The sequence below is a fragment of the Falco cherrug genome, chromosome 18 (assembly GCF_023634085.1).
Source record: "Falco cherrug isolate bFalChe1 chromosome 18, bFalChe1.pri, whole genome shotgun sequence".
Lineage (NCBI taxonomy): Eukaryota > Metazoa > Chordata > Aves > Falconiformes > Falconidae > Falco > Falco cherrug.
Window position 1 is genome coordinate 3327163 of NC_073714.1, and position 18746 is coordinate 3345908.

Consider the following 18746-nt stretch of genomic DNA (forward strand, 5'->3'; position numbering starts at 1 on the left):
AGTGAGAGCCGTTCTCCCCTCTGAGTGAGACAACTAGGTGCTGGAGTGATGGGTGCTTTCCTTTCAGTCCACGGGGAAGCCGTGGTGCGCCCTGGACCCCTTGGGGTCTAGGTGTAGCTCATAACTGAAGCAGGAAGGCTCGTGTGCCGGCTTTCCTTCTTGTGGGAATGTAATACCCCAGTACTGCCACTGCGCTGGCTCTAATTCAAGAGGGCTTCTGGCCCTGAAGCTCTCTAACCTGGGACTGGCATCCAGCACAGAAAGGCTGTGTTGCTTTTGGGGTGGGAGGAAAGGAAGTGGCTCTGGGCTGGTGGAGCCGGGGAGGGAGAGATCCATACGTGTGTTATGTTTTAACATCTCTTTTCTTTTGCAATACAGAGAACTTTGGTTGGTTTGGTGAGAGACTTGAGGGGAATAGCCTTTGCCTTCAATGCCAAGACCAGCTTCATGATGCTGTTTGAGTGGATGTATCCTTCTGTTGCCCTAAACTTGACTCATCCTGTCTGTCAGAGGGGAAAACTCTGGCTGACTGCATGCAGGCGTCGTAGTTTCCCTGCTAAATCCTGACTGGGGTTTCTCTTCGCTATTATAGTACTCAGTGTCCTGTCTCTAAGCCCTAAAATAGATTTGACTTGGCCTGTCTGCAACCAGGTCAACCTAGAAATCTGCTCAAGGCTGAACTGTTGGGGTTTTTTCCGAGTGACCTAAAGAGATCTGACCTGTAAAGCACAAAGGCTTTGAATGGGATGCATGCATCTCAGCAGCAACAAAAGCTTTTCCTCTTGCTCACTAAAGCCAGCGGCAGTTGGTATCTTTGTCCTCTTGGTGAGAGCATAGCTGCTTAAAGAGCACAGTATCTGGGCTGCAGATTTCTCTTTGGCCGGTGAAGGTCAGCTGTCTGTCGCACTGACAGATCTTTCTGTCTTCATTCAAAACCTTTTTTGGTTTTGTCCTAGTGTAAGTGTGTATGCAAACTCCTTCAATGGACTGAATATTTATTTTCTAATTTATGCTTTTTTTCCCGTGCTAAAGCAGACCCCAGCAAGCAGCATCTCTGTTTAACCTTGTTAAGTAAGCTGCTTTGCAAGGCTTGGGTGCAGCACACAAAACATGCCTTTTTGGTAGAAGTTGTGACCTTTTTAGTTCATGCAAAGCAACAAAGTTCCTTAGCTTTCACTTTACAGCTACCCATCCTACATGCCAATCCTACAGCGGGCGATTGAACTCTGGTACCATGACCCAGCCTGCACTACACCTGTCCTCAAACTGATGGCTGAGTTGGTACACAATAGGTATGAACCCCCAGCGTCTGAAAGCTGGCAGGGATTTGTGTCTGTCTGCTGCTTCAGTCTTTGTGTGGGTGTTGGTGCCCGGTTCTGTTTTCTCTATTTCAATCTATTTATGCTATAAAGGCTGCCAAGGGGACGGGGGGAAACTGGCATTGTTTCAGTAGGGAAGAAGATCTAACAGTTCAGATACCAGTCGTGTCGTGACTCGGACCAAGAGACACAATCAATAAGCACTGAATTTATTCAGCCTCTGCTTCCAAGGACAACACTATAAGATGGAGGCAGGCAGCTCACGTTAATTTTTAAAATCTGTATTTAAAGTGAGTGTTGTTCTATCTGGCAGCCAGATGACCACATTTGCTTTTAGAGCATCAGCTCTTTTTGCCAGCAGAGAGGTACCTCTGACGCTATTCAGATAATTCAGAAGCTGTCTAATCTGGCAGTGGAAGGTTGCCAAGACGTTGCTCTGGCCCGCAGCCAGCTGAACACAACCCTATAGGAAGGCTCTGTTGTTGCAGCCGAGTGGAAGGGACACAAGGTTCAGGCGCAGTCATTTGTGAGTTCTTGAGAATCCGTACCGTCAGACTGTTCGCCGCGAGCGAGCGGCATCTTTGCAGTAGGACAATCCTTACTGGAATACGTCCACTCATTTATTTCAGAGGTGAACTGGACAACTCGCTGCGCTTCAATTGTAAGATCTGTTCACTGTAGGGGAAAAAATGCCAAGTTCTGAATTCTTGGTCGTGTTATGAATAGGAGCTAGTCAGCCTGCCCTACAATGCCGCTTCCAAGATGTTCGCTGTATTTGTGTACAGTAGCCTAGTGACTATTGCCAAGACAGGATTTCCAGCCTTGCTCTTGTAATATTCCTAACATCTGTGAAATATAGGCCCTTTCTTCTGCCACAGCAGAGCTTCCCTGTCCCGAAGTGGCTGTGCCTTGTCTGGCTTTGATAATGAACAGCAGTATTTCCTACCAGACCGGGGCATTTTGTTGATCTCTGGGGGAGCAGCCCTGGGGGGAGGGTGCCCCAGTAGACAGCAGCACATGGAGGTGCTGGAGCGTTAGCTTTGTTTTAACTCCCAGGTGTGTCTGAGCTCCAGTTTATTCCCTGTCTTTCCATTAGATCCCAACGGCTGCAGTTTGATGTGTCCTCACCGAATGGCATTCTGCTCTTCCGAGAAACAAGTAAAATGATAACTACGTATGGTGAGTATCCCGCAGGTGGGGTCCGGGCAGCCTTGGTCTGCCCTTGACTCCTCCGCTCGCATGGGGAGTGAGGGCTGGGCTACTTGCCAGCTCAGAGAGCGAGCCCGGGCTGGGAGGCAGTGCCAAATTGCTTGCTGAATGCCTGCTTAGATACGGGGAGATGCTTCTGCTTGAAGAGCTGGGTAGGCAGGCAAGCAGAAGGGGCAGGGCGTTTGCCGTGCAGACAAGGAAGGAAATGACAGCAACGATCAGGAGCCCAGCTGAGCCCCTTAGCAAGGTGACATGGGCAAACCTGTGACACAAATGGAGAGCCATCCTGTCCTTCTGCTGTCCAGTTCCCGCAGCGAAATGACAGGCAGTTGTGTTCTCCCGTGGTTCCTAGATGAGCCACACTTCTAAGCATGTAATAAATTCCTTAACCTTTGGCCGGGGAATAAGTTCTTTGGTGCTCGGAGCTGACTTCTCAGCCACTCCTTATGCCTCTACTTTTGTTTTTCCTGCACCCTGGGGGGAAAAAGGGGTTTGAATGTGGTTGCTGAAATCCTGAGTCCGCTTCTGTGCTCGTGCAGGAAATCGTATCCTAACGCTTGGGGAGGTCCCGAAGGATCAAGTCTATGCCTTGAAGCTCAAGGGGATTTCCATCTGCTTCTCTATGCTGAAGGCTGCACTGAGCGGGAGCTACGTCAACTTTGGGGTCTTCCGTCTGTACGGGGATGATGCACTGGACAATGCCTTGCAGACTTTCATCAAGCTTCTGCTTTCCATCCCTCACAGTGACCTTCTGGTAAGCTGACACCTGTGATTAGCAGCGTAAACACATGGCTAGGGAGGACAGGGTTGGAAGATTATACAGTAAAGGAATACTTTAATCACAGAGACGAGTGAACTCGTGCCACTTCCTGGAAGCCCAGCTATAGGCACAGGCCAGCAGGATATTACAGCTCCTGGAATGTGCAGCAGCAGGTCCTGCGTGTGAAGGCTGTAACCCCACCACCCAAGGGCCCCGCTGGCCTACCCGGCTGCTCGGCTTTCCAGTGGGGTACACTCCAAGCCTCAGCAGAGCAATTACCAAAATAATTCCTCCTCTATCTGAAAAACACTTCCTGCAAGTGAAGGATTGTTCTTCCCTGTCTTGCCTGTGGGCAGAGATCTGAATGCATCAGCAATTACAGTGCAACCTGCTTGCTGAAGACATCCACCTACAGAGTCTTGCTCCGATCCAGACCTCGTATACAGGAATCTATTTTGCGGCAGAGCTTTGAGACCCTAGCAGCACAGTCCTGCTTGGCAAAATATCGAGGGAGAGGGCAGCGTACATTCCTCCTAAGTCTTACCTGTCTTATTACCATAGCAGGATCTGAAAGAAGTCGTTGCCCTCTCTGGGACTGCATTCAGCACGTTCTTGATTTACGATACCAGTGGCCAGACAATTGCTTTTGAGACTGGCAGCTCTTGAGATGGGGCCACTTTGCAGGATTCCCACCAGAGTCGTCCCCCCCAAGTCTGGGGGCTGGCGGGGGGGGCTGTGGCACTGCCTGCAGCGCAGGCTGCGGAGCCCAGCATCGCGTGTGCTGATTTTTATGTGATCTGGCACTCTGCACGGACACCTGGAGAGCCAGCCCTATCTCTGCATCTCCAGCGTTGGCATTAGTCAGCTAACACTCCCCATTTAGAACAGGGTGAAGCAGTGGGGAAAGATGTTTTGATGTAACAGTGCTGGGAACCTGCTGGACCATTGTTGCTGGAGCCTGTTCGGAAGGCTTTCGGTGCGGAAGAAGGGTGGAAAATATGTTGGCCCATAAGTTATGCTGTGAGAGAGGTTGGTTTGTTCCCTTTCCAGGAGATTCAGTAAGCAGTTTTCAGGTGATTAATGAATGGGTTGGGTCTAGCAGAAAGCCTTAACCGATGGTTCCAGGCTAGCCATGAGGCCTTAAAAGTCTTTCTCTCTTCCTTTCTCTGCAGGATTATCCCAAACTCAGCCAGTCATACTATTCCTTGCTGGAAGTTCTTACCCAGGACCACATGAATTTTATAGCCAGTCTGGAGCCTCATGTAATCATGTATATTCTCTCTTCCATTTCAGAAGGCCTCACTGCACTAGGTAACTACTTCTGCTCTCTGTTGTGCTCTTAGGGCTTTGATTTGGAAGCAGGGAAGGATTTTGGTTGCTTTGAATGCATTAGTGTTTCAGGCGAACAGGTAAGATGTCCCTTGGGAATGGGTGGAGGAGTTTCACCTCTGTTGAAGTGGAACATTAGAGGCAGTGAATATATCAGCGAGGAAATCGCTGACCTGTTCAGGGTTAGGTGGTTCTTGCTTGCAAAGTCCCTGTGAGGACCCAGATAAATGGGGGTGTTTCCCTGGGAGCCTGAAGCAAGGGAAACGCTGGCGGTACCCCAATATCTCCCCCTTCCCTGTTCTTGCAGACACCATGGTTTGCACAGGCTGCTGCTCCTGTTTGGACCACATTGTCACCTATCTCTTCAAGCAACTGTCTCGCAGCACCAAGAAGAGGACCACACCTCTGACCCAGGAGAGCGACCGGTTCCTGCACATTATGCAGCAGCACCCAGAGATGATTCAGCAGGTAAAGATCAAAGATGTAGGACCTTGTTGTGGCAAACTCCCTGATAAGCCCTGAATTTTCTTACCGTGATGTAATATGGGGGCTGCATGCTCGCTGCTCTAGAGCCTCAGGCTTTTCTGGAGCAAAAAAGATTTTTTTACTAGTGTCGCATTTTTTTCCTACACATTCATCATACGGCAGGTCTGATTCAAAGCTGAGCTTCAGGGCCATCGTTCTCCCTCTGCAAGGAACACTGCTTTTGCATTTCAGATATGAAAGGAAGTAGCCAAAAAAAGAGATTTTTCTGTCTTTTTGGTTTGTTTGTTTTTTTTTAAAGAAAGAAAAAAAGAGAAACGCGGTTAGGGGAAGTGTTGGCAGTTCATAAAATGAAGCCAGGAAACATACCTTCAACCAGAAAGCATGTGTTTTTCTGCTGCCTTAAAAAAAAAAAAAAAACCAAAAAAAAAACCACCAAATAAATCAGGGTTTGTTTAAATCCCTGGAACAGCTTGGTGGCACAAGTGCGCTCGCAGCAGAGCAGGCACCGTGGGGTCCCCACGCTTCACAAGGCTCTGCGCAGAATTCAGCAGCCGGGAACTCTGCTGTGGTGCTGGTGTCGGGACCCACGTGGAAGTCGGGTTTGCAGCCTGCTGGAGCACGTGCCGCCTTGGCACCGGCCGCGCCCGCCTGCGGAACGGCTTCCGCAGCGTGAATTTGATAAGGGAGTTTTACATGCTGGTAGCACATCTGCCATCCGCCTCCGTCTGCAACACCTCCAACAGACACGGAGCTTGCTGGGATTTGTCTTCTCTCTGGGTCAGGAGCGTGTGCGATGGCAGAGGATCAATAGCAAGCCGAGGCATTTTCCTTGCTTAGCTCAGCACATACCTACACGTACCGCGTAGTTCCAGTCCCTCTTGTCACTCAGTGACAGATGATTCTGCTCACGGAGGTGTTGATGCTCCAGAGGGCCCTGTGTTGGGATCTGGGTATCCAAACCTGAGAGCAGAACGTTGCTGTATGCCTCTTGGCTGGCCGCGCTGCTTTGAGCAGCAGTGCTCGGTGCGTTTTTGATGGTGTTAGCCAACTTCACTCGCTGGTACTTGTCAAAGTGTCAGCATGACTCCCACGTGAAAGCAGGGAATATTGTTCCAGCCTTGCTGGTAGCTCAGATGCAAAGCAGGCTTTTTTGGGGGCTGGGAGCTGTGTTTTCTGAGGGTATAAAAAGACAAGCCGCACCTTCCAACCCAGCTGAGTTAGATACTGGCTATAGCCAAAGGAGGCTGTGGAAGGTAGGGCAGACGCCCCTGCTGTGGCCTTGGAGGCAGCTCCCCAGGGCACCAGAGCGTGTGCTCTCTGCATTTAAGCACTCTCTGTTACCTCGTTTAAGTAAGGGTGAGACAATCTTCCCCTGGCTGCCTTGGGGCAGGAAGGAATGTGTCAGGAATAAATACCCAGACAGCTCCCGGCACCTCCTCCATGTGCCAGCAGCTCTCCACCCGTTCAGGAGGGCTCCGGGTCCTCCTCTCGTCCCGTGACAAGCTCTGTAGCACTGAAGGTCCATAACTGGAGCATCAAAGGTGAATCGTTGCTCCTGAGCCTCCACAGTGCCGTGGTGTGGAGAGAGCTGGGGTGGAAGTGCTGGTTTTTAAACCGCTTTCCCTCTTCCAGATGCTGTCAACAGTGTTGAACATCATCATCTTTGAGGACTGCAGGAACCAGTGGTCAATGTCTCGGCCCCTGCTCGGCTTGATACTGCTTAATGAAAAGGTAAATGTCCCACCCTTCCGCCGCAGCTGGAGGAGCTCGAGGGCTTGGGTGATGCAGAAGGGAGTGGAACGGTGTCAGAAAGGGTGGTTGGGAAGTCAGGACTTGGAGAGATTGTGTGTCGAGGGGTGTCCAGCCCTCGCCTGCAGCAGCCGTGGCGCCAAGGGACCCTATTAACTGTCACTCGTAAGGGCACTAGAAGTCACCTGAAGAGCTGTAACGCGTTTCTTTCCTCTTCCCAAGAGCCTGTCATGCGTGCTTCGTCCCAGCGCCAAGGCAGCTGTTCATCTGAAAATTAACCCCTTGTCTTGTCTTCCCCAGTATTTCTCTGACTTGAGGAACAGTATAGTGAACAGCCAGCCTCCGGAGAAACAGCAGGCAATGCACCTCTGCTTCGAGAACCTCATGGAAGGCATCGAGCGCAACCTCCTAACCAAGAACAGGGACAGGTCAGTGTGGGGCTGAGCCTGCCCCGAGGCGTGCTGAGCCCGCAGCTTCACGTGGAGCCACAGCCCAGAGGGTCCACGGTCCTCATGGAGGGCAAAACACTGGAGGAACGGGCAACCTCCGCCTCTTAACACGCTGCTCTGCCTTTTCCTCAGGTTTACACAGAACCTGTCGGCGTTCAGGCGAGAGGTGAACGACTCCATGAAGAACTCCACCTACGGTGTGAACAGCAACGACATGATGAGCTGACGTCTCCCAGCTCCACCTGTACAGAGCAGCATCTCTTTGGCCTGGCCCAGAGGGGTTACCGTTTCCGATGGAAAGAAAAGAGGGCGTTTCTAATCCCTGCTCTTCCCCAGGGCTGGATTGCGGCGCTCGCTTTGGGCCGTACTCCACGTCCCGCGGGAGGAGGGAACAGGAGGGGTTGTTGAGCTCACCGGGGCAGGGTGCTTCTGTTTCCGTGGGAGGGGGTGGAAGGGCATAAGCCAGGTGCAAGAATCCAGCGTCTCCCTACCCGAATGTCTGCGTGGAACGCCAGCGCTCTGCTGCAGCCTGCCTTGTATAAACATGTACATTTTTTCATAACATTTTGAACAAGGTTTATATTGACTCAGTTTAAAAAAAAAAAAAAAAAAAAAATAGTGTGATTGAAATTTTTACAGAGTCCTGGTGCACCGGTGCTGGCGTGAGGGTTGTGTATGCGAGTGAGGAAAGCGTGTCCTGCAGGCCTGAAGCTTTACTGGGCAAGGGGTGGGTGTGTGAAAGTGCAGAGATATATTTAGTGACAAGTGTAGAGAGAAGCAAAAAAAAAAAAAAAAAAAAAAAAAAAATCAACAAAAAAAACAAAACAAAAAAAAACCAAACAAAACAAAAACCCGACAACAACAACAACAAAAAAAAAAAAAAGCATTGTAAAATTCCAAATGTATATTTTTTCTTATTAAGCCCCTGGAAATCACAACTTCCCGTTACCGTCTTGCCCTTGTTATTAGGAACTCTAAGCCATGCCGCGTGATCTTTTCATTCGTGCTTGCTCGTGGGTGTCTCTCCTGTCCCCCGATGTAGCAGTAGGCGCTGTCCCCTCGTCAACCCGCTTCTCGCAGGGCCCTCGCCTCCCTCCCTCGCACCCTGCGCCCAGCGCCGGCCCAGGGGCGCTCTCCTCACTCTGCCTTCTTTCTTTTCTTTTTCTGTTTTCTTTTGTTTGGTTGGGTTTTTTTAATTTTTATTTCCCTCCCCATCTCAGTTGAGCAGGTAGCACGTGTGGGATGCTTGGCTGCAGGTGAGCTTGCCCTGCTCTCCGTGGGATGCTCGGGCTGCGGGTGAGCCCCCCGTGGGATGCTCAAGCTGCGGGTGAGCCCCCCGTGGGATGCTCAAGCTGCGGGTGAGCCCCCCAGGGATGCTCAAGCTGCGGGTGAGGCCCCCGTGGGATGCTCAAGCTGCGGGTGAGGCCCCCGTGGGATGCTCAAGCTGCGGGTGAGCCCCCCAGGGATGCTCGGGCTGCGGGTGAGCCCCCCAGGGATGCTCGGGCTGCGGGTGAGCCCCCCGTGGGATGCTCGGGCTGCGGGTGAGCCCCCCGTGGGATGCTCAAGCTGCGGGTGAGCCCCCCAGGGATGCTCAAGCTGCGGGTGAGCCCCCCAGGGATGCTCGGGCTGCGGGTGAGCCCCCCAGGGATGCTCGGGCTGCGGGTGAGCCCCCCGTGGGATGCTCAAGCTGCGGGTGAGCCCCCCAGGGATGCTCGGGCTGCGGACGAGCCCCCCAGGGATGCTCGGGCTGCGGACGAGCCCCCCAGGGATGCTCGGGCTGCGGACGAGCCCCCCAGGGATGCTCGGGCTGCGGACGAGCCCCCCAGGGATGCTCGGGCTGCGGACGAGCCCCCCAGGGATGCTCGGGCTGCGGACGAGCTTCCCATGCTCCTTCCGTGCTCTCCAGAGCTCGGCCGCAGGGCTGCTGCAGCCAGCTTACCGCCTCACAGCGTTCTTAATAACAAGGTTTGCCTAGCACGAAGTATCTAACACCCCCCTTTAAAATTATTCCATTTTTTAATAAGGCACCATAAGAAATGTTTTGGATATAAAACTGACTGACGGAGGAAAGCTGATGGGGGAGGGAACCTGTTTGCCTTGTACTTTTTCCACTATTGTTGCTGCTAGTCGTGTGCATCCCCTTGCTCAGCTCTACCCACAGACACTCGGTCCTTAGGGCTTCAGTTTCTCTTCCCAGACACCACCTCCTCTTAATTATTTTATTTTTCCCCTTTTTTTTTTGTTTGTTTGTTTGTTTGTTTCGTTTTGTTTTCTTTCCTCTGGCGATTGTGTGTTGGGTCCTTTTTTCGCTGTGAGCAGATTGCTGGTTGACTTGTAAGGGTGTTTGCTGCATACAGTGTAAGCATTGTGACTGCAAATAAAACTTCAATGGTTTCTACTGAGCCGTGTCTGCCTGGGCATCGCCTGCGCCCCGAGCCCACCCCTGCAGGAGCTGCCCCCTGCCCGCTGCGGGGCCAGTTTTCCCTCTGAAGCGGATTTAAAAAAATATGTTAATTGGGGGGGGGGGGGGGGGGGGGCTCGTGGATCTAGCCAAAATCAAAGCGGATTGTTCCAGGGAATGACCCTTTCCACACCTGCAGTGCAAGGAATGAATTTTTAAATTTTTTTGTAATTTTTTTTTTATTTTTTTTTAAAAGCATTTATTTACAGTCTGCAAATGGGAGTCTGAATTGGAGGAGGGGGGAAGGTGGGTATAGCCCTGCCCCCCCACACCCCGAGACCCTGCCAGCAGTGGGGCAGGGGGTTTTCTGCCCCTCCTGGGGCTCGGCACCGGGTGAACATCCCACCATCACCCCGACGCCGCTTCCTTGGCCACCGGCTGCCTGGCACTGCTGTAGACGACGCTGTTCCAGCCCTCTCTGTTCCGGGCGATTTCAATGGCAAAAAACTGGATTCTGGTGGCTAAAAGAAGAGAAAAAAAAACTTCTTTTAAAAAAAAAGAGCAGATCTGTGGTTTGAACCTTCCCATTGCCTTGTGCGCCCTTTTTCTAGCAGGGATGGGGCCGGTGGCAGCCTGAGGGTGGCTCGCCGTGCCGTGCCGTGCCGTGCCAGCGGTGTTCTCACCGAAGATGGTGTTCTCCTCGGTGTAGTCCTTGCGGCAGTCCAGGCGGAGCAGCGTGCCGTAGTTGAAATCCTCCACCACCCCCTCGAAGCGCAGGCAGAACGGCCGCCACTTCTAGGGAGGGAAACGTCGTCAGCATCCCTGGAGCCCAGGGAGGGGGGGGGGGGGCGGGGGGGGGGGAGCAAAATTCACCTGTCCCGTCCCCACCCCCCGCTCCCCACCCACCTCCTTGGCCGGCTCCGACTTCAGCTCTTCGGGGTCGAGCACGTCGATTTTAAGATCCTTGAAGGTTTTCCTGAACTCACCGTAGATCTGGTCATCAACTTTGGTCAGGTTTAGAAACTTGGGGTCGACGGAGGAGATGAGCTATGTGGGAAGATTAAAGATTTAACCAGTTCCACCCCCCCACCCCCCACAACAAGGCCCCCCCCCACTCTGACACCCCCCCTGGGACTTACATTGAAGTAGACCTGGGCGTGCTGGTGGGCTCTCATGGCCCAGGCCAGCTCCACGCGGGGCTGCGAAGGCAGGAGGGGGGGTCAGGCATCGCTCTGCCTTTGAGGGGGGGTCCTCCCCTCCCCTTGGGGGTCATGGGGGAAGCGAGTGGGGGCAAAGGGAGGGGGTGGAGGCAGAGATGGCTTGTGGGTGAGGGTCTGTGGCCAGGCAGACCCCCGGCATGGCTGCGGTGGGGGTTCGTGGGTGAGGCTGTGGACCTGCAGACCCCAAAGCATCCCATCTGCATGGGACCCCCCCCCAGTGGGGACTGGTACCCCCCTCGGTGCTGGGGGCTCCCAGGACTGGGACTCCTGAGGCTGGAAGCCCCCCTGGGCTAGGACCCTCGCCCTGCGTTGGGATCCCCCTGCTGGGACAGGGACCCCCCAGGACAGGGATCCTCCAAGGCTGGAACCCTCTGCCGGGACAGAGACACCCCCTGTGACTGGGACCCCCCCAGGACAGGGACACCACAGGACAGGGACCCCCTTGGACACGGACCACCCCGGGCCATGGAGCACCCTGGGATGGGACTCCATGGGATATGGAAAACCCCAAGACAAGGACCCCCCCCCCCCCAAACAGGGAATCCCCAGGACCGAGAAACCCCAGGCTATGGACTCCCCTGGGACAGGGACCCCCTGGGACCAGGGACCCCCCGGGACAGGGAACCCCTGGGACATGAAGCACCGCGTGGCAGGGACCCCCCACGACTGGGACCCCCAGTGGCAGGGACCCCCAGGACATGGACCCCCAAGGCAGGGACCCCCCGGGGCAGGGACCCCCAGTGGCAGGGACCCCCCGGGGCAGGGACCCCCCAGGACTGGGACCCCCCGGGCAGGGACCCCCAGTGGCAGGGACCCCCCGGGGCAGGGACCCCCCAGGACTGGGACCCCCAGGCCATGGACCCCCCAGGACTGGGACCCCCCGGGCAGGGACCCCCAAGGCAGGGACCCCCAGTGGCAGGGACCCCCCCGGGGCAGGGACCCCCCAGGACTGGGACCCCCAGGCCATGGACCCCCCAGGACTGGGACCCCCCGGGCAGGGATCCCCGGGGCAGGGACCCCCTGTGGCAGGGACCCCCCGGGACAGGGAACCCCTGGGACATGAACCACCCCGTGGCAGGGACCCCCCAGGACTGGGACCCCCTGTGGCAGGGATCCCCGGGGCAGGGACCCCCGGGACATGGACCCCCCAGGACTGGGACCCCCCGGGCAGGGACCGCCGGGCAGGGACCCCCCGGGCAGGGACCCCGCCCCCCCGCACTCACATCGTTCCCGAAGGCCTCGGCCGGCAGCGACAGCGCGTGAGCGGCCGCGGCGGCCTCGCCGGGTCCCTGCGCGGGGAGAAGCTGCTGAGGGAGCGGCGGGGGGGACCCCGGCCCCTGCCCCCCGCTCCCCCCGGCCCCCCCGGCCCCACCAGTCCCGCCGCCGCCATCGCCGGCGACAGCGACAGCCCCGCGACAGCGACAGCCCCGCGCTGCCGGAAGCGCCGCCGCGGCCCCGCCCACGCGCGCCTGCGCCCACGGGGGACCGGGGCACGGGGGGGACCGGGGGGGCACGGGGGGTACGGGGGGTACGGGGGAACAGGGGGACACGGGGACACGCGGGCCGGGGGACACGGGGACAGGGGGACAAGAGAGGGGCACGGGGACGGGGGGCACGGGGACGGGGGGCACGGGGATAGGGGGGCACGGGGATAGGGGGGCACGGGGCGGGGGGCGCGGGGACAGGGGGACACGGGGTGTACGGGGGGGCATGGCGACAGGGGGACCGGGGCACGAGGGGCGGGGGGCACGGGGACAGGGGGACATGGGGTGGTACAGGGACCGGGGGGACACGGGCGTTACAGGGGGGCACAGGGACAGGGGGACACGGGGGACCGGGGCACACGGGGTGGAGGGCACGGGGACTGGGGGGGCACAGGGATACGGGGGGCACAGGGGACCAGGACACGTGGGGCAGAGGGAACTGGGGTATGGGGCGTGCGGGGCAGGGGGACACGAGAGGACAGGGGGACACGGGGGACCAAGACACGCAGGGCAGCAGGGACACGGGAGGCACAAGGACACAGTGGGCGTGGGAACATGGGGACCAGGACACGCAGGGCAGGGGGACAAGAGGGGCACATGGAGCACAGGGACATGCGGGGCCAGCGTAGAGGGTGCCCAGCACAGGTGGCACCTGGCACAGCACGGGCACCCGTGGCACAGGGAAGTGGCACGTGGCAGGACACGATGGTCCGTGGCAGGAGCATCGGTACATGGTGGCCCATGGCACACCCAGGGGCCCGTGGCAGCAGTGGCGGGGCACAGGGACCCACGGGACACTGGGGTGGCACATGGCAGAGGCTGCAGGGCAGGGTGGCACATGGCAGAGCATGGGAACCTGCGGCACTACAAGGTGGCACATGGCACACAGGGGTGGCACACAGCAGGGCAAGGTGACCCATGGCACGCAGAGGTGGCACACAGCAGGGTACGGTGACCCATGGCATGCAGGGGTGGCACACAGCAGGGTATGGTGACCCATGGCATGCAGGGGTGGCACACAGCAGGGCAAGGTGACCCATGGCACGCAGGGGTGGCACACAGCAGGGTACAGTGACCCATGGCACATGGGGTGGCACACAGCAGGGTATGGTGACCCATGGCACGCTGGGGTGGCACACAGCAGGGCAAGGTGACCCATGGCATGCAGAGGTGGCACACAGGAGTGTATGGTGACCCATGGCACGCCGGGGTGGCACACAGCAGGGCAAGGTGACCCATGGCACACAGGGGTGGCACACAGGAGTGTATGGTGACCCATGGCACGCCGGGGTGGCACACAGCAGGGCAAGGTGACCCATGGCACGCCAGGGTGACATGCAGACCCCCGGGGCAGGGCTGTGCCCCCAGCAGCCTGTTCCCTGAGGGCTGGGACATCAGGGGGGGACAGCAGCCCCCCGGGCCCCCTCCCCACTGCAGGCTGGGACTCACAGGGGTCGCTCGGGGTACGAAGCTGATGCTTCTCCTGCCACCGTTGTGGGGTGGCGGGACCCCCTGCCCAGCACCCGCGGCACCTGGGTGCTATGGGACCAGGGGCACGGCAGGGACCCCCACCCTGGGGTGAGACGAAGGGGCTGCTCGGTGGCCAGGGCGGGCAGGGCTCCAGCTCACCCACACCTGGGGGGTCTCATTGCCCTTGAGGGGCTGTTGCCATTTAAGGTGGAAAGGGCCAGGGTGCTAATTGGGTGGGTGGGCAAGTGGGTGGGGGCTCCTCTGCCTCTAAAAGCTGCTCAGGTGGTGGGTGCTGCTGGTGCTTGGTGGCTGCTGGTGCTTGGTTTGGTGTTGTGGGGTGAGCTGGTTTTGGGTTTTTTTTGGTTTGGTGGGGGTTTTTTTTTGGTTTGTTTTTTTTTTAGTGCTGTGTTGCTCTTGTGGACAAAGTGATGGGGGGGGGGGGGGGAGCTGGGGAGACCCCTCCCAGGGGGTCCCTGCAGAGCAGCGCTGTGTGTTTCCCCAGGCTGAGGGATCCCTGAGCCATGTCCCTTACGGACAGCGCTGATGCTGACAGCAGATCTGAGAAACCCGTGTCCCTGATCTGGGGTAAGTGCCCGGTCCCCCCAGCGGGTTCCCTAGGGGGCTGCCCCCCCGCCCCCTCCCCCCGGGGTAGCCCCGCACCGACACCCCCCACCCGCAGGGTGTGAGCTGAGCAGCAAGCAGGACTCCTACACCTTCCAAGGGCCGGAGGAATGGCGGTGCGAGCAGCAACTGGCCCTGCGGACGGTAGGTGGTCCCTGTCCCACCCCCCACCCCCCCCGGCAGTCCTGCCTGAGGGCTGTTTGGGTGCCGTGGGGGTCACGAGGGGGGGGATGTTCTTCTCAATCCCCAAAGATCTGCCTGGGGGAGATGGCAGAGGATGAGTTCCACGTGGTGGAGATCGTGCCAGCAGAGGAGGGGGATGCTCATGCCCCGGTGCCTGTTTGCACGCTGAAGCCATCCGTGCTGCCCATGGTGAGTGCCCAGGGTAGGGGCCCCGCTGCCGGGGTGGGGGTGGGGGGCTGCTGCTGGTGGGTGCTGCCACCCTCCTCTCTTCCAGGCCACAATGGTGGGAGTGGAGCTGACACCTCCGGTCACCTTCCACCTGAGAGCTGGCTCCGGCCCCGTCTACATCAGCGGGCAGCATGTCTCCAGTGAGTACCAGGGTACCACTGCCCTGAGACCCCTCCCCAGGGGCAGGGGCTTAGCCAGGCTCTCCCACAGTGGTGCCCAACCTGACCTGGGATGAGGAGGAAGAAGGGGAAGAGGAGGATTCTGGGGAAGAGGAACCACCAGAGTCCCCCGAGAAGCCCCCCAAGGGCCAAGCTGCCAAGAAGGGCAACGCTGCCAAGGTAAGCACCCGCTCGGCTGGGGATGTGCCATGCAGAGGGGTCCCTGTGCTGTGGTGGGGAGGGGGACAGGGATGCAGGTTCCTCTGCTGGGAGCTTCGCCATGCCCCGGTCCCAGGGACAGGCTGCTCTGTGGCCCAAACCCCTCTCTGTAATGGGGATGAGCTGTGATCTTCATCCCTGGGGAGGAAGAGTCACAGGCTCCGTAGCAAGTCCCCGTCTTGCCCGCACATGCCTGGCCCTGCTGTCTCCATCTTCTTCTCTCTCCCTAGAAGAGGAGGCTGGAGAAGGAGGATGAGCTGTGAGTATGATGGAGGGGAAAGCATGCCCCAGCGCTGCCATGGAGCAAGGGGTCCCCTGTGCTGCTGGGACTCTGCACCCCTAATTTCAGCCCTGCCCTTCTCTCCTGAGCAGGAACAGCATCTCCCCTGAGGATCCCCTTCCCAGCAAGGTAGGAGCCAGCTGGGGTGTCCCTCGGCATCTCCTGCTTGCCCCACTGCAGCCAGGTGTCTGGCTTAACGCTCCTTGACCCAGGGCTGGGAGCTCTTGGGCAGGGAAGGGGGCTGATGTTGGTGCTAATTGGCTGCTCAACTCAAAAAATGGGGGAGAAACACAGGGCTGGGGGCTCCCTGGGCTCAGCCACAGCCCTGTCCCCACAGGGGCGAGGAGCCAGCCGGGGCAGGAAGGCAGCAGCAAAGAAGTAGCAGGAGCTGTGGAGGAACCTGGCCAGGTACAGGGCGGTGGGATGGGGTGGCTGAGGGCAAGGGTCCCTATGGGGCTGGGAGGGGGCCCGTGTGCGCCCTCCTCTCACCAGAGTGGGGTCAGCTGGGGCTACCTGTGCATAAACCCTTTCTCCTTCCCTTCCAGGTGCAGAAGAGCCTGGAAAGCTGCTGCTTTGGTGTTGCCCTTCCCCAATAAAGGCTGTTTTGCACACCTGGCTCTCCATGCTGGGGTTGGATCCTGGCCAGGGGGCTGCTCCTGCCCACCCCACCTCCCCCCAGGGCTGTGCAGAGCTCTGTGCCCACTGCCCGGGCTCCCCTGTGCTGCCTGCCTTGGCAGCATCCTTCCCCTCGGGCTGGGGGGGCTGGCGGCAGCCCCCCTACCCACTGTCCTGCGCAGGGTAACAAGTGTTGCTTGTGAATAGGAGACAAAGGGGGATTACCGAGCAGCAGGGAGATGATTATAACCCATTGACCTGGCCTTGGTCTGGAGGCAGCAGGTATTTGTGGAGGGTCCGGCACCCCTCGGGAGCATGCAGGGGGCTGCTGTGTCTCAGATTGGCTCCGAGAGGGGAGCTGAGCCTGCCACAAAGGCAGGCTTTAGTCTGCTCCAGGTGTGGGGCACAGGGCTGGGGGGGGGATGCTAGGGCAGGAGGGGACATGGGGCCAGGTCAGCTGCTGTCTGCGGGGAGCAGGGTGCCCTGTTCAGGGTGGAGCTGGGGAGCTGCTTTGCTGGGGAGGGGACAGGACACGGTCCCCAAAGTCCCTTGCTTGAGGGCCACACGCAGGAGGCTTTGACAGGCAGCCCTGTCCCTTCAGCCTTTCCTCACCCCGCAGGGGCTGCTTGCACAAGCCAGCCCCCCCACTGGTGTGCTGACAGCTCCCCAGGACCCTCTGCCCCAAACCTGGGGGGGGACATAGCAGGGGTGATGATGGTTCCACAGCCATCAATCATCCCCACAGCTGGAGGGGCCCAGGCACAGCCCTGCCCTGCACACCCCAGGGATGCTGAGCCCCAGGGATGGGGGTGGAAGGGGATCCCTGAGCCGGGGGGTACCATGCTTGTGGTTATTGGGGGGCTGCGAACTGTGTTTTGGGCTGAATTCCTGGCCCAGGAGGTGAGAAGGCAGCGGGGGGGGTGGGGCGTGGTCTAATTTGGGTTATTAGCTCTGAATCAGGCCCTCACCCTCCTGCAGGTGGGGGGGTGGGTACCCTGCTGCTCTCCATCATGCCTTTCCCGTGGGGCCTGGTACCCCCTCCCTTGCCCTGATGGGGAAACTGAGGCACAAGCATGGAGGCAATTGCTTTTTGTACTAAACCCCTTATCCCTTGTCCTGCCCACCCCACCCCCTATCCCCCCACCCAGGGCACCCCACAGTGGTGTTTTACCCCCCCAAGGCATTACCCCAGCTCCCTGCTGGGGTATTTATAAGGCACTTAGCACCTCCCTGGCTGAGCAAATGGAGTGTGGCGGGGTGCACAGCCTCCCCCTCCTGATGGGGTATTGATACCCGATGGGGCTAGGAGCGGGCAGGGGGAAGGAGGGAGCTGCTGGTGGGTGAGTGGGGGGGGGGCTGTGACATGACCCCAGAGTCCCCCAGCACTAAACCAGCTGGTTAAAACCCCCTGTGGCACTTTCCTTTGCGTGATGCGTGGACCAGGTGAAAGGAGGGTGACAAAAAGCATCCTCCATGCCAGCACATCCCTCCCTGAGGCCTGGCGTGGCTTTCTCCACAGCAGGTACCACTCCTGGTACCATCACCATGCCCCGTAGTGTCACCCCCTCCATCTCCTGTGCCCTGGCATCCTCCTCGTGGGGTGAGGCGGGGGGCTTTGCAACCCCCAGGGATGGGGACACCCTGAGCAGCTGAGCCTCCCCCCCCCTTGCCTTCCCCGTCCCCTCCTCCTGCCCTGGCCCCTGCTAGGGCTGATCCTCCTTCCCTCCGCAGTCCCTGCTGTCTCCCAGGAGAGGTCCGGCCCCTCTTTGCACAGGCTCTCCCCCACCTTTAAAGGCTGCTGCTTGGTCCGTCGCCCACCCGCCTCCCATCCCCAGGCCGACACCGGGAGGGTGCTGCCGGCTCGATGGAGCGGGGGGCTGCAGATGCTGCCCTTGGTGGTGGGCAGCCCTGCCCTGCCTGCAGCCGCCTTTCCCGCTAGCTGCTGCTGGAGGGAGATGCAAAACTAGCCCAAGGACTGGAGGCTGATGGGGTGGGGGCGCAGGGGACAGGATGGATCTGGATGCCCCCAAGGCGTAGGACACTCGGTCCCCAGGGTGGGAGGAAGAGGAGAAGAGGAGCTGACCCCCGCTGCCTCCCCCATGCTCCGTCGCCGCCGCTGCTCTGCAGGCGTTGGCATCACACGTGGGCTCGCCAGCGCGGCGGCAACCTGGGGTTCACCCACTTTTTCCCTCGCCCACCCCAAGCGCAGGGATCACCCGAGGAAGGAGGGGACGGGCTGCTCCGTGGCTTTCCCTGCCCCGGCGGGGATGTGCCGGCGGTGAGGGAGGGCAGGTTTGCAGCCAGCCCTTGCGCGGTGCCTTCGTTTGATGCCGCTGTCTGGGGGGCTTCGAGGAGCGCCATGCAGCCCATCAGCCTGCAGAACCTCTCCATGTAAGCCCTGCGCGCCGCTTGTTGCAATTCTTTGCAACCCGGGTTTATCAGTAGTTTATTCTTGGTGCCGTTAGACACGGCTATTCCTCGGGGTGCGGGGGGGCGAAGAGAAAACAACTAACCCCGAACAAAACACTCCGGTTTTTTCCCTTTCTCTTTTGTCTTCTGCTGCAGA

General features: G+C 58.6%; 3 protein-coding genes across 10 annotated transcripts in view; 2 read left to right on the forward strand and 1 right to left on the reverse strand.

Moving 5' to 3' along the window:
- Positions 1-8234, forward strand: part of XPO7 (exportin 7) — a 48400-nt gene extending 40166 nt beyond the window's left edge. For all 4 annotated transcript variants that reach the window (XM_055696237.1, XM_055696238.1, XM_055696235.1 and 1 more), the window contains exons 20-28: positions 379-467; positions 1185-1292; positions 2416-2498; positions 3068-3282; positions 4461-4599; positions 4925-5085; positions 6736-6834; positions 7153-7280; positions 7434-8234. In XM_055696237.1, coding sequence (XP_055552212.1) covers positions 379-467; positions 1185-1292; positions 2416-2498; positions 3068-3282; positions 4461-4599; positions 4925-5085; positions 6736-6834; positions 7153-7280; positions 7434-7527 — 1116 coding nt within the window. In that variant the 3' untranslated portion in view covers positions 7528-8234. The remainder of the gene's footprint in view (positions 1-378; positions 468-1184; positions 1293-2415; positions 2499-3067; positions 3283-4460; positions 4600-4924; positions 5086-6735; positions 6835-7152; positions 7281-7433) is intronic.
- Positions 8235-9910: 1676 nt separating this feature from the next.
- On the reverse strand, positions 9911-12354 carry PBDC1 (polysaccharide biosynthesis domain containing 1). Of its 2 annotated transcripts, XM_055696263.1 has the most exons (7): positions 12295-12354; positions 12146-12211; positions 10842-10901; positions 10609-10749; positions 10386-10497; positions 10094-10223; positions 9911-10063 (listed from the first exon to the last, which is right to left on the reverse strand). In XM_055696263.1, the coding sequence occupies exons 1-6, from the start codon at positions 12310-12312 to the stop codon at positions 10111-10113; spliced, it is 510 nt and encodes a 169-aa protein (XP_055552238.1). In that variant the 5' UTR covers positions 12313-12354; the 3' UTR covers positions 9911-10063; positions 10094-10110. The 2 variants fall into 2 exon arrangements, with proteins under 2 accessions (XP_055552238.1, XP_055552237.1); XM_055696262.1 differs by having other exon boundaries at positions 9911-10223.
- A 548-nt stretch (positions 12355-12902) lies between these two features.
- On the forward strand, positions 12903-16176 carry NPM2 (nucleophosmin/nucleoplasmin 2). 4 transcript variants are annotated; one of them, XM_055696261.1, is made up of 10 exons: positions 12903-13472; positions 14379-14461; positions 14556-14641; positions 14750-14869; positions 14955-15048; positions 15119-15246; positions 15519-15544; positions 15658-15694; positions 15903-15973; positions 16111-16176. In XM_055696261.1, the coding sequence occupies exons 2-9, from the start codon at positions 14398-14400 to the stop codon at positions 15945-15947; spliced, it is 600 nt and encodes a 199-aa protein (XP_055552236.1). In that variant the 5' UTR covers positions 12903-13472; positions 14379-14397; the 3' UTR covers positions 15948-15973; positions 16111-16176. The 4 variants fall into 4 exon arrangements, with proteins under 4 accessions (XP_055552236.1, XP_055552233.1, XP_055552234.1 ...); XM_055696258.1 differs by having other exon boundaries at positions 12904-13472; positions 15516-15544; XM_055696259.1 differs by having other exon boundaries at positions 12904-13277; positions 15516-15544.
- Positions 16177-18746: the final 2570 nt, after the last annotated feature.

What these genes read in the sequence shown, in the direction of transcription:
- PBDC1 (XM_055696263.1), bottom strand. An exon ending in CCGAGGCCTTCGGGAACGAT is followed by an intron (nt 10,902 to 12,145) that starts GTGAGTGCGGGG and finishes CTGCCTTCGCAG; the next exon opens with CCCCGCGTGGAGCTGGCCTG. An exon ending in CGAGGAGAACACCATCTTCG is followed by an intron (nt 10,224 to 10,385) that starts GTGAGAACACCG and finishes CTCTTCTTTTAG; the next exon opens with CCACCAGAATCCAGTTTTTT.
- NPM2 (XM_055696258.1), top strand. Translation starts at nt 14,398, where the DNA reads ATGTCCCTTACGGACAGCGCTGATGCTGACAGCAGATCTGAGAAACCC. An exon ending in AGCCATCCGTGCTGCCCATG is followed by an intron (nt 14,870 to 14,954) that starts GTGAGTGCCCAG and finishes CCTCTCTTCCAG; the next exon opens with GCCACAATGGTGGGAGTGGA. An exon ending in CAGCGGGCAGCATGTCTCCA is followed by an intron (nt 15,049 to 15,118) that starts GTGAGTACCAGG and finishes GCTCTCCCACAG; the next exon opens with TGGTGCCCAACCTGACCTGG.